Genomic DNA, 13,177 nt, shown 5'->3' with positions numbered 1-13,177 from the left:
CATATTTATAATTGTATGTATACCTACATGGTATGGATTCCTGCATTGAGCAGGGGGTTAGACTTGATGGCCTTATAGGCCCTTTCCAATACAACTATTCTGTGATTCTATGATGCTGTAAATTCCATGTAAATGAATCAGTGGGGATTGCTTTTGAGTAAATATAGGTAGGATCTGGCTCTGTTTTTCATAAAACATACTGCTAACCACTTAAGGTGAAAAATAAATTCTGTTATGAGGCCGCAAGCATCTTCTTAGTTGGTAGCATATCACTTCTGAATGAGCACCATATCATAAGGGTTAGCCAGACTCTTAAGATAAAAAGTCACTTTTTAACATGCTGATTTAGTTGAACTTTGCCTTCTGTAGTTCAGTTACTTAGATGTTCTTGTCTGGTCTGAAATGCTAAACCAACTTACACATTTATTCATCCCTTCACCATTTGTATTGATAAATTATAGAAATTTGTATTGCTTGCCTTTTTAGAGGTTCAAGGCGGCTTATAGTAGGAATAAAAATACATAATCAAAATCTTCAAAGGACAAAAATAATATTAATCTAAAAAAATTAAAAGGCAGCAATAACAAAAACATATGAAGAATAAAACACTACAAAAGATTACTGCAATAAAACTGTCGTTGCTGTTCATCCTAAGAGTAAGCAGTGATGGAGCCAGGTGAGACTCCCTTTGGAAGCTATTGCAGGCTCATATAGAAGATGACAATGCCTGAAATTTGTTTAGAGCTTTAAAGGTCAAAATCGAACACCTTGAATTGAGCCTGTAAACAAATTGGCAGACACTGAAGAAAGTACAAGGTTGGTGTAAAGTGATCTGATCAACCAGCTCCAGTTAGAAGTATGGCAGCTGCATTTCGAAGCAATTATAGCTTTTGAACAGTCTTCAAGGACTGCCTATATAGAACATATTACAGTAGTCTAATCTGGAGGTAACTCCAGAAAGAATGGCTTTATTATATTACATAAGAACATATGAAGTGCTATGCTGGATCAGACCAATCGTCCATCTAGTCCAGCACTCTGTTCACACAGTGGCCAACCAGCAGTTGAACCCACAAGCAGAACACAGGTGCAATAGCACCCTCTCACCCATGTTCCCCAGCAACTGGTGTATATAGGCTTATTGCCTCTGATACTGGAGGTTGCACATGTTTGTGAAGAGGCATGACAGAAAACTGTCTTGACATGGGTAAGATTTGGCAGTGTGAAACTGCAACTTATATTATGTTCTCTTGAAATTCACTCAAGTTCTTGGAATCTTGGAACCGCAGGGCTCAGTCCTGGGCCCAGTGCTCTTCAACATTTTTATTAATGATTTGGACAAGGAGGTGCAGGGAACGCTAATCAAATTTGCAGATGACACAAAATTGGGTGGGATAGCTAATACCCTGGAAGACAGAAACAAACTTCAAAGTGATCTTGATAGGCTGGTGTGCTGGGCTGAAAACAACAGCATGAAATTTAATAGGGATAAATGCCAAGTTCTACATTTAGGAAATAGAAACCAAAGGCACAGTTACAAGATGGGGGATACTTGGCTCAGCAATACTACAAACGAGAAAGAATTGTTGTAGATTGCAAGCTGAATATGAGCCAACAGTGCGATATGGCTGCAAGAAAGGTAAATGTTATTTTGGGCTGCATTAATAGAAGTATAGCTTCCAAATCACATGAAGTACTGGTTCCTCTCTATTCGGCCCTCGTTAGGCCTCATCTAGAGTATTGCGTCCAGTTCTGGGCTGCACAATTCAAGAAGGACGCAGACAAGCTGGAGCGTGTTCAGAGGAGGGCAACCAGGATGATCAGGGGTCTGGAAACAAAGCCCTATGAAGAGAGACTGAAAGAACTGGGCATGTTTAGCCTGGAGAAGAGAAGATGGAGGGGAGACATGATAGCACTCTTCAAATACTTAAAAGGTTGTCACTCAGAGGAGAGCCAGGATCTCTTCTCAATCCTCCCAGAGTGCAGGACACGGAATAACGGGCTCAAGTTAAAGGAAGCCAGATTCCAGCTGGACATCAGGAAACACTTCCTGACTGTTAGAGCAGTACAACAATGGAATCAGTTGCCTGGTGAGGTTGTGGGCTCTCCCACACTAGAGGCCTTCAAGAGGCAGCTGGACAACCATCTGTCAGGGATGCTTTAGGGTGGATTCCTGCATTGAGCAGGGGGTTGGACTCGATGGCCTTGTAGGCCCCTTCCAACTCTGCTATCCTATGATTCTATGATTCTCACCTGATCATATGAGCTGCTGGCTTGGATAGTCAGTGCACCAATAGAAGTCATAACATGCCCACTTGTGTTGGGACTAGAGCTCATGTCCAGGGCTGCTGCACCTGCATTTTTCTTTCTTTCCGTGCAGTATAACTCTTTAGTAGGGCATGGGGCGGGAGGCAGAGACTCTCTTTGTGATACTTTTACTGGCTCAACCTTTGTCATGGATCTTGGCGTGCAAGTCAGTTTTAGGGCACTCCTGTGCCACATTTATCATTTCTTTACTGTATTTCTGTACCGCCTTTCTGAAGCCAACTAAGGCAGTTTACAAAATGATCAGAAGGCAAAACAATAATTAAATGAAAACATAGCAAACACTAACTGCAACCTTAAAAACCATAACCATATTTTTAAAGCCCCGTTAAAATGCGTATGAAGCCACTGTGTTAACAAAGGACAACGCCCTGTAGGGAAGCTGAGATGCTGTTTTAAAGTGCAGTCATTGTAGCCCAAAGGGATGGCTTTGGAGTCAGATCTTGGGCTTTTAGAAACAGTTGCAATAAAAATAATAATAATACAGCCGCCTTTTTAGTCAGGCAGGACTTCTTATGTGTCTTGTGTGCCTCACTCTGCAGGATCAGTGTAGCCGTAGCATCCTAATTGCCAGAGGAGATGGTTCGTGAGGATAGTGTCAGTGCCACCTGCTCAGAATGTAAAACAAGCATCTGTCAATTTGATTAAAGTTGAAGTAAAATTACAGAAATGATTTATACCTGGGTTGCAATAAAAATAACTTTTTTAAAAAAAAGGAATCTGCCTTCCGCGTTAGCTTATTTCTTAGACGATCACATTCCCGACAGTGTATTGCATTATGCTGCTTTTTGTTCATTTGTTTCCATTCCCACGTCCTCATTGTCAGTCCTTGCAGCGCCTGCAACACATTATGTTTGCAAATGGGTTCGTAATAGAGTGGTGCCAGGAGACTTGGTTAGGCTTATTAGTATAGGGAACTTGTTACAGTGGCAGAGCTATCTTCTGACAGTCTCTCACATGTATACATTTTATATGTAGATGTGACCTTAAAACTTGGCTGTGGATACAATTTCTCCTTTGTAGTGAAACTTCCCTCCTTCCTCCTTGCGATAAGAATGGACGTCAGGAAGATTCTCTGGAACAGAATTTCATAGTAGATGAGATCATTCTTTCAAGATTGATACGATGTTCTACCTTAAATCCCAAGGCCCATATTGCTACAATGCAATGAAATTACATTAGATAGAGATGGCGAAGATGGGCGGTGCTGATAATGAGGAGAATCAAATTATGGTTGAATAGATTGCCTTAACTTTGGGGGCAGGAGAGATGGTTCAGTGGGGTAGATGTAAGGCTAGAAATACAATGAAATACACTCATAAATGAGGTCAAGGACATTTCTGCAGATCTCATTCCTCCCTCAATCTCTGGCATGGATCATGGATTCACATCTAGCTTGGTTCCCTTTGGGGGACATTTTCTAGACATTCACCTGATGGTTTCTGCTTTGAGTTTTATATATTCAGATAATCAAATGATAATGGATGTTGTTGTGATTAAGTTAATGTTAGAGCTTACCCTTATTTCTTTTAATAGAATTTTGAACATTAGTCCTGTTGGTATTTTTGTTTTTAACTTGTTAAATATTTTTGAATATAGTTTTCCTTCTCTGATGTTTGTCTATATACATTTTCCATATTAAACTGTTGGTTTAACAGGTTTGAGTGGCCTTTTCCACAGTTTTTTATAATCTAATGCTGAATGTGCAAGATTACATGTAATGTTGAAGTAGTTTCTGGAGTTAACACATGCTTGATTCAGAGCTTAACTAGATTTTTAAAAAAACCTAAGTAAAATGTTAAGAAAACTATATATTGACCCTACATCTGCCAGAGGTTTCCCCTTGGCTCCAGTTTATTGAAATGAATGTGTACGAATTCTTAGCATGCTCAAACCCTGTTGAAACAACCATAGAGTTTGTAAGGGAGGAGATGGAAACTTTGACCCAGGATCATTCTAATGGAAAGAAAAGCATGAGGAAAGTTGTTGATGAGGGATCCTTCAACCATCTGTCAGAGGCAAATAACAGTCTCTGTTGGGAATGTCTAACTAGTAACTCCCAGAAATGATCCAGCCCCAAAGCAATTTTATCTGGTCCCATCAAATATTAATAAAAATATGGCCCCAAAATTTACTCACCATTTTTCTCATAAAGGAAGGAAACACATTTTCAAGTTGTAAGACTTTAATGTTGCATATCTCTTATTGTATGTAATGTCACGCCTATGTCTTAGTGCATGTGCGCCATACTGTGAAACCCTTACTGCTAGATGGCACCTGTTAGGCGGCACCAATTTTATTATGGAACTGAGCCGCTTTTGAGAGGGTCAGTTTGTGAGGCAAAATATACTTCCACCTGCCAAAACACTATCTGAAAGACGTGTGGCCTCCAGGAATATAGACACTCACCATCCCTACTGTATAAAATCTTTTCCATCTCCTTTCACCACGAACCTATAAAAAAAAAATTCTCATGATTTTTCCTCAGGTTTCATATATTTTCTTAGTAACCATTAAACCATCTCCACTTGCCAGATTGTATAACTTCCCAGAGAAGATAAGTGAACTATTATGTGAAGTTTCCCAAAACTCCCCCACTGATATTCGAAATTCTTCTTTGTTTACTAAATATTTAGGTAGCTGAATCTCTCTTTCCTTTGTCTGTGGTGCTGTTAGTTTTTAAAAGCAAAGTTCAGCCTCCATAGCATCCCTTAGGTTAAGTATAATGCCACATTTTAAAAAAATTAAGTTAAAAAATTAAAAAAATTAACAATTTCAGGTATTTTCCATCAAAGTAAAAGAGACTGAAAATAGATGCATTTTTCTTAACAGACCTTGTGTATGTGTTTTATTGCAGATCCCAACTATCTCATGGCTAATGAACGCATGAACCTGATGAATATGGCTAAACTGAGCATAAAGGGCTTAATTGAATCTGCTCTTAATCTTGGGAGAACACTAGACTCTGACTATGCACCTCTTCAGCAGTTTTTTGTAGTGATGGAGCACTGCCTTAAACATGGCCTAAAAGGTGGGTGTGATATGACAGCAGACTTTGTTTGGGGATTATGCACACAATGTTGACTTCGAATATTAGTGTAGCTAGTGCTGAATATGATTACTTGCATTTTGTCCTTGCAAATAGCAGTCCACAGAATTATTATTTATGTGGGTATGATTTTAACAGATTTGTATCTGGTGTTTCCACCATTTCCACATGTTTTGAATGAAGTTGTTTTTTCAATCTCAGCAGGGGCAGGCTTCCACAAGTATATCTTCCCTTGGATTCTCTCACCCTATGCTGGATGTCTACTCTGGAGGTCCATTTCAGTGGGCTAATTCTCTCTGGCATTGCCCTCCAGCATGTCTTCGTGATGGCAGCAAGGCAAAGAGCAAACCCTCTGCAAATCACCTCTCCCCAGATCAATTTGGGAGCAGACCAGATAACAATGTCCTGTTCAGGACTACTCCTGGGACATAATTCTTCCCACAGTCAGTTGACTTGATGGAGTTGGCCCTCACCAGATGGGGCTAGATGGCATTGCCCTCCTCCCCTGACAATGTCAAATTGGTGGTTCCCCAGGAAAGGAGGCCCCAGGGCCAAATGTAGCACCAGCTGGGATGTCAACTGGCCCACCACCAATGGAGCCTGGAGGTAAAAGAGATGCGGAGAAAGTGGCATCTGTTGCAATGGAACTTGCTAGAAACCCAATTTAGAGGGTGAAGGTGGAGGTTGTGGTTCACAACCCCTCTCTCACTTTTCAAAGTAGAAAACCAGTCACTGCCCACAGATGCACTCTGTAGTGGAGACTCTGGTACTGATTTTATAGGGCTGTATTTTCTCTGCTAATCCTCTCTTAACCCTACCTATCTAAATGTGTAGATAAACTTTCATATTATAATGAATATTACTACATAAAATGTTTTGGTGTAAGACAACGAGGGAGAGACATGCACTAAAGTCTGAAAGCAGGAAGTAAGCAGAGGGGGAAGAAAAAAAAATGAATGGCTTTTTCCTTCCATGAGTTGCATGCCTACCTGCCATGTGCATGAATCCTTGCCTGAAATAATTACATTATTTATAAGAAAACGAGTACAGACTACAGTAGGGGGTGGGATAATAATGAGAGAACAATGTCACTGGGTTAAGATGTTGAGGGGGCTTCTGGCTTTTGAAATGTATGATTTGAATTTCTAATGCAACCCACACTATCTCAATCAATTTGAAGGTATCGATTCAGATATAAAGAATAACAATGTTTTTGTCTAGCCAAGAAGACTTTTCTGGGCCAAAACAAGTCATTTTGGGGACCTCTGGAGCTGGTAGAGAAATTTGTCCCTGAAGCTGGAGAAATCACAGCAAGTGTTAAAGATTTGCCAGGGCTGAAGTAAGTGATTTCATTGTCTACCTTTTCAAACTTTCCAACAAGATACTGGTCAGGGACTTGTCAGGGATGCTATATGGCGGCGATGCTATATACAACTCATCCAGCATATAGAAAGCAGCCTGCTCAGTTCTCCACAGCCCTTCTGTTTCACTTTCTGCTATAAGAGGAGAAAAGTGGAAGGTATTTGCGGCTTTGCTTTCCTGTTGGTTGTGGATTTTCTAGAAGCAACGTGTGAAGTATTAGGTAGTGGTTAGGTAGTAATCTGTCATCTCTGATCTTAGATTGGAGGTAGCAGTGTGCATACCCACGATGGGAGTTAGGACTCGCTTGCACGTGAGGAAGAACAGGCGCTCTTTCCTCACACATGGGTGAGTCCTGCAGCCTCTCATCTCCACTGTTATCTCTGATCTTGGAGGCAACAGTAGGGATGAGAAGCAGGTCGGCATTAGGACTTGCCCATGTGTAAGGACAAGCAGATGCTCTTCTCCCCATGTGGGTGAGCCCTGGCACCTCTCATCCCCGCTGCTATCTCCAATCTTGGAGGTAGCAATGGGGATGAGAGGCAGTGGGGGTTGGGATCCACCTGTGCAGGGGGGAGAGCGCCCGATTGTCCCAATTCCCATTGCCATGAAAGAACAAAGAGGGTGATGTCAGGGGTAGGGGCCACACCCCTCTGATATCATCCATTCCAGAGAGAGGGTGTCAGTCCAGCCCCCCACCACAAAACAATTCTGTATGATATCCTGGTTTTACATGACATCCAAATGAGGCTGTGGTGAACACTTGTAGGGAAGAGCATCAGGGTTGGTGGAGTGTGGTGATGGAAATGCATAAGTGAAGAAGAATTCTGAATCAGTGTTTCGACCCATTGGCTAGAATAGTTGCTGATGTTTGTTTTAGTGTTCATCCAGTTCTCTCATACACACACACACACATATATATATATATATATATATATATAGACACACACACACACACACACACACACACACACACACACTCTCATTCATTCTCTCTCACATGCATCCATTCAAATTCATTTAAGTTTGCAGGTTCCTTCACCTACCCTATCTTCTGCCCTGCTCCCCCCCACAAATCTCCTGTTCCTTTCCTTAATCCTTGCAGAGGCAGGAGCTGCAGCACAGAGATGGAATAGAAAGTGAGGGTTATGTAGGAGTTCAGAAGCTCAACCACAGATATAACAAGGCTGCATACATCAAGGACAAGAGTTGCATGAGGGCTGCAGATTGTTCACCTCTGAACTAGATTTTAAACAAATCACAGTTCCCTGAGTTTAATTGTCAGGGGGACTTTTAGAAATAGAAGCTTCCAATCTCTTTCACCTGGCTTGTGGAAGAGGAGGAAAGTGAAGAGGAGAGCATGCAAACCTATGGCTTGTTGCAGCTCATTCACCTATTGGGAAAACATGGTTTCGTATTATAGTTGAATCAGGCCAAAGTGTCAATAGCAACAACAAATCAGCCATATTCACTGTTATGAGTGATTAGGAAAGGGATTTAAAAATGAAACAGTATTGTAGTGCTGTTATATATACCTGTGTAGTCACATCAAGAATACTATATCTGTGTCTGCACAAAACCAGAGTCTGAAGACAGGATTTGAAGTTTTTTTCAATTCCTGGCTTGTTTGGGAGCGACAAACCAGGGGTTCTGGTTCAGAGATAGTGCTAAGCTTTTTGTTCCTGGTGAATCCCTTCTTATTGTAGCTTCTCATGCTGATGGGAGGAACCAAGAGGGAGTGATTGGGCGGCATGCACCAATATACCACTTGCAAATGATAAACCAGAGCTCTTCACAATTGTGGCTTATTTTGTGTGTGCAAATGCAGCCTATGTGTGGTTTTGATTATCTCAACTTGCACAGAGCAAGAGCAACTTGACAGTCTAGCTAATTTATTTCAGTGTTTTTTTAAAAAAAAGAAGCTTAATTTTATTATTGATTTTGGGTACAGAAGTTGGGGCAGCTTCTATACATTTATCTCTTTGTCTGTGGGACTTACAGAACGCCTGTGGGTAGAGGAAGAGCCTGGCTTCGCCTAGCACTAATGCAGAAAAAGCTTTCAGAGTACATGAAAGCCTTGATAAATAGAAGGGAAATTCTCAGGTGAGTAGTTTGTCCTTATTTGACACCTTGGTTTCAATAAATGGGCATTCATGATATAAGTCAATTGTTCTCTTAAGAAATCTTTTTGCTGTGTTTCTATATGCATGGCTGACATCCTAGTTGTTCTGGCATTTCTAAGGTTTTTCTTGATAGCAGCGTGGGTGGAATGTAAACATCTTGTTTGGAAACTTGCTAGATTGTCAGAACGTACTCAGATCCCTGCCTTCCAACATTGGAGTACCTGGAAGGGAACTTGTAGGGTTGTCATGGACATGACTTTTCCTAACACTGAGATGTAGTAAATAATAATAATTGCATACACTGTCACAGGTCAGTGTTTATGAGATTACATAAAATTATGCTAGATGCTGTAGAGAAACAGATGAACAGGTCCCTGTCTGCAAGCTCACTTCTCTTATGAAAAGTAGAGAGAGTTTATTTCACAGCTAGTACAGAGACTGCCAACTGTGCAGTGGGCATGCACAGTTGGCAGCCATATCTATACTTGCAGATTTCTGACCTACGATTGCTCAAGCCAGGTGAGCAGTCATAATTCATATACAATCAAAATTAAAAATCAATAAATTGGATGAAAAATAAAAGTTCTTATAAAACATTTAAAAAAAGAACACTTGGTGGTTGCCTCCCCTTTCCATCTTTTTATTCTATTTTATTAATTATCGAAGGATATATTCTTGCTCTTAATATTTCCAAAATTTTGAAATCTTCCTTAATTCCAAATTTATGTTGGTCTTGTTTCAGACAAGCAGAAGGGGGCAGATCTACATGTGCAGGAGGGAAGAAATAAATTTGCCCTCCCCATGTACAGTGGTTTCAATAAGAATCTCCCCCCCCCAACCCCCCCCCATAAACCTGTAATTAAAGAAACACTGAAGAAATAGCAGCACGCTATGCATTCACTGTACTGTGTAGTTTGGCCCCGAGCAACTGTAAAATGGTTGCAGATGAAAGCGGAATAGAGGATGCTTCCAGGTGAAGCTTTTACTGTACAATCGCTTTGTTTTATTCACGGAATTTTACAGGGGGTTCAGAAGTCGTTGCCTTCTGATTGAAACCCTCCCATGTTTTCCTGCTGCTACTTCTGTATTTTTCTTTACCAGAGAAAAACAGTTAAGGAGGAAAAGGTGGAAGAAGTGCACAGTGCCTTTTGATCGGTAGCGCTAGGAGCCCTCTGTTTAGAAGCACCTTCAGGGGTTTAACAAGCTTTATTTCAATTTGTTTTTCAGTGAATTTTATGAACCGAACGCACTCATGATGGAAGAAGAAGGTGCCATAATTGCTGGTCTTTTAGTAGGCTTGAATGTCATAGATGCAAATTTCTGCATGAAGGGTGAAGACTTAGACTCACAGGTGCTGGACATTTAGTCAATATTTAATTGGGGGATGAATTATACTCTCTTCCGTTTGGATTTCATTAAAATGTCAATTTTAAGATAAATCTAGTCTTGGGTTTTGTTTGCTTTTGCGACTGATTGCTTTTTTGGCAAGTCAGTGGCGGCTGCACAAGATCAAATGTGACTGCACTGAACTCTGAATGCAGATTCTTCTACTTTTATTTTAAAAATGTACATTATTGCCTTGTGAAATCGAGAAGTAAGATACAAAGGATACCTTTGGTTTTAATTTGTATGTTCTTGGCATTTGTGATCATGGAAAAACAGTTTGATTTTGCTCTATTTTTCCATTTGAAAAATACATGCAGTTGCTCACTGTAAGCAAGTATAAAGCAAGCTTTCAACTTCCCTTTTATGTTCTTTACTAGTAGTTTTAAAGTAAAGAATCCTTTCAGTTTCTTTTCCTTTTTTCTACTTTGGATTAAAGGAGTAAATAAAAACAGAAAAAAAGGAAGAGAGTGAGCTAGGTCAGAGCATGTTCGAGGAAAATCTGTACTTTGAGCTTAAAAAAAACTTTTTTATACTGAGCAAACTTATTTTCTGTGCAGAAATTATTACAATTTATGCAGATTTGCTTTTCAAAAATGTAACTTGCTCAGTTTGCATGGATAAATGGAATTGTGGTGGCAGAAACAGAGCTTGCGGGGGAAGAGAAGAGCAGTAAGACTATATGTGGAGCTATGCTCTCATGCATATTCTACAGGTCCTTTATTTATTTATTTAATTTATTTAAAACATTTATATCTTGCCCTATATCATTAAGGTCTCAGGGCAGTGTACAGATAAAAGCATACAGTATAAAACAGTAATATACACAGCTAAAAACAAATTAAACCATGAACCAAGTTAAAACAATATATCATTTAAAAGCAGTAAAACAATTAAAACAGGTCCTTTGTATGCCATGAGGCATAGAAACCTGCATGTTGAAGAGAATTAATGGAGATTCCTACCAATCCATATTCTTTGCTAGTTTCTAGATTACGGGCATAGAATTATAGTGCAAGAGGAATCTTGTCTATAGCTGAACCAGCTTAGAATGATTTACATTTTCTGTTCCTATATGTTTAGTTGTGATTTAGGAGCAATGAGTTGGCCATGATGTGCTGCCTTGTTCTACTTCTGTGTTGATCCCTACGAAGGGAAGTGAGCTGAACTGGCTACAAATGCAATTCCCAACTTCTCTGGGTAGCTGGATTTTATTCTCAGCAAGAAGAAATGCACAAATGACTTAGAATGCTGTAGCCGTGATCCAACTTGCATGCAAGCATGCACCAAAGTTTCCCCATATTTTATTTTTGAACGTTATGTGCCAACTAGCAAAATGTTTTGAGTTTAAAAAGCCATTGGGAGATGGGATAGCAGCTGAAGAAAAAAAAGAGAGAGAGGACTTGAACATAGACCTGGCTCATCTACGAGATTATTGCCCATGTCTCAAGGCATTCAGTCTCTGTTAATAAGAAAATCACATGTAAGAAGAGATCTAATTGTGTTTGAAATGAATAATGCTATCTTCTATGGTAGGTTGGAGTTATTGATTTTTCGATGTACTTAAAGGATGGGAACAGCAGTAAGGGCAATGAGGGGTAAGTACTTTTTTCTGTACTGGATTAGTGTTTCAAATTGCCTTGCGAAGCTGTATTTTAGTGGAAATTTCACTTGTATGCTGCTTCCTACTTCCCCGCTAAGCATAATCCTAGCAGAAGACTTTTAACGTGCTAATAGCAATGTCAGTATAGGCCATTATCGTGAGGATTCTTTCTTTTGTTTCCTGAGATGTTCATATAGCTTTACTAAAAGTCACATGGAGACTTCTTTAGCTTTGAAGTAGAGAAGTAGAGCCTGCGTGTGTGAGAACATACACGTACGTGTCCCTGTACACATCTTTTTAAACATGTTTAGTACAGCAGCTATGACTTGTTTTACACAAAGGTCCATGCTAGTATAAAGACAGTAGTTGATAAAATACTGGTTTAGTTATTTATTTTCCCCATTGATTACCACCTCTGTCACATTTTTTGGGAATAAAAAAACATCCAGTACATGTTTTGTTTTGCTTTTCTCGTGTTTGCCATCTGTCCCATGTAATTTTTTATTCCAAAAAGTCTTGCAAATTGGAGGTTTGTTTTCTGTTGCTCAGTTCAGATACTACACTAAGCCATGATTTTGCTAGCCATAGTTTAGAACCTAAATCTTGTTTTCAGCTTCTAGACTTACAACATGCCAACCATGGTTTAGAACAGCAGTGGAGAACTTGTGGCCCTCCAGATGTTTTAAGATTACCATAATCCCTCATGATTGGATATGCTGGTTAGGGCTGATGGGAGTTGTAGACCAAAACATCTGGAGGGCCACAAGTTGTCCACTTCTGATTTAGCGTGACTTATTTTCGTTTCTGGTTTGTCCTCTCAGTCTTAACTTCATAAGCTTACTCTGATCATTGGAGGTTGAACGATGGCCTTAGCTATAGTTTGTCAATGCAGACATCATACCAAACCATAGTTATGAACCATAATTTGTAAACCCATTTCAAACCCTGCCTGATTGCAAAAGATTGTTTGTCAATTCAGACCACACTAACCTAGAGTCAAGCTGCTTTAATCGTGGTTTGGTATGATGTCTGAATTAAGCCAATGTCTCTGTTATCTGATCCTAAAGGAGCGGGGTAATAACTTCTGCTTAACCACTGTTGCTTTTTGTATTTTCGAATCAACCAATATGCACATGATGCGATGCACATGGTACAGCACTCCAAACAAAACAAGTGGCACATCTAGCTTAGAATTTTTTTACAGATTCAAAATTTAAAAAATAGCTTTAAATATTCTAAACATATACAGATATAAACTGATTTTAAAATGTGAAATGTTTCTGGTATAAAGCACCAGCATCAGTCACAGACAAGTGTATGCGCTGCTCTTAGATG

At 39.8% G+C, this 13,177-nt stretch overlaps 1 protein-coding gene across 9 annotated transcripts in view; it reads left to right on the top strand.

Moving 5' to 3' along the window:
- Nucleotides 1-13,177, top strand: part of RUFY3 (RUN and FYVE domain containing 3) — a 63,378-nt gene that overhangs the window by 28,540 nt on the left and 21,661 nt on the right. For all 9 annotated transcript variants that reach the window (XM_063135544.1, XM_063135549.1, XM_063135543.1 and 6 more), the window contains 5 exons: nt 5,183-5,356; nt 6,596-6,713; nt 8,735-8,836; nt 10,084-10,207; nt 11,776-11,837. In XM_063135544.1, coding sequence (XP_062991614.1) covers nt 5,183-5,356; nt 6,596-6,713; nt 8,735-8,836; nt 10,084-10,207; nt 11,776-11,837 — 580 coding nt within the window. The remainder of the gene's footprint in view (nt 1-5,182; nt 5,357-6,595; nt 6,714-8,734; nt 8,837-10,083; nt 10,208-11,775; nt 11,838-13,177) is intronic.

This window comes from Elgaria multicarinata, chromosome 10 (genome assembly GCF_023053635.1).
Source record: "Elgaria multicarinata webbii isolate HBS135686 ecotype San Diego chromosome 10, rElgMul1.1.pri, whole genome shotgun sequence".
NCBI lineage: Eukaryota > Metazoa > Chordata > Lepidosauria > Squamata > Anguidae > Elgaria > Elgaria multicarinata.
Note: the sequence above shows the minus strand (reverse complement) of the source record. Positions and strands in the feature narration are given on the sequence as shown.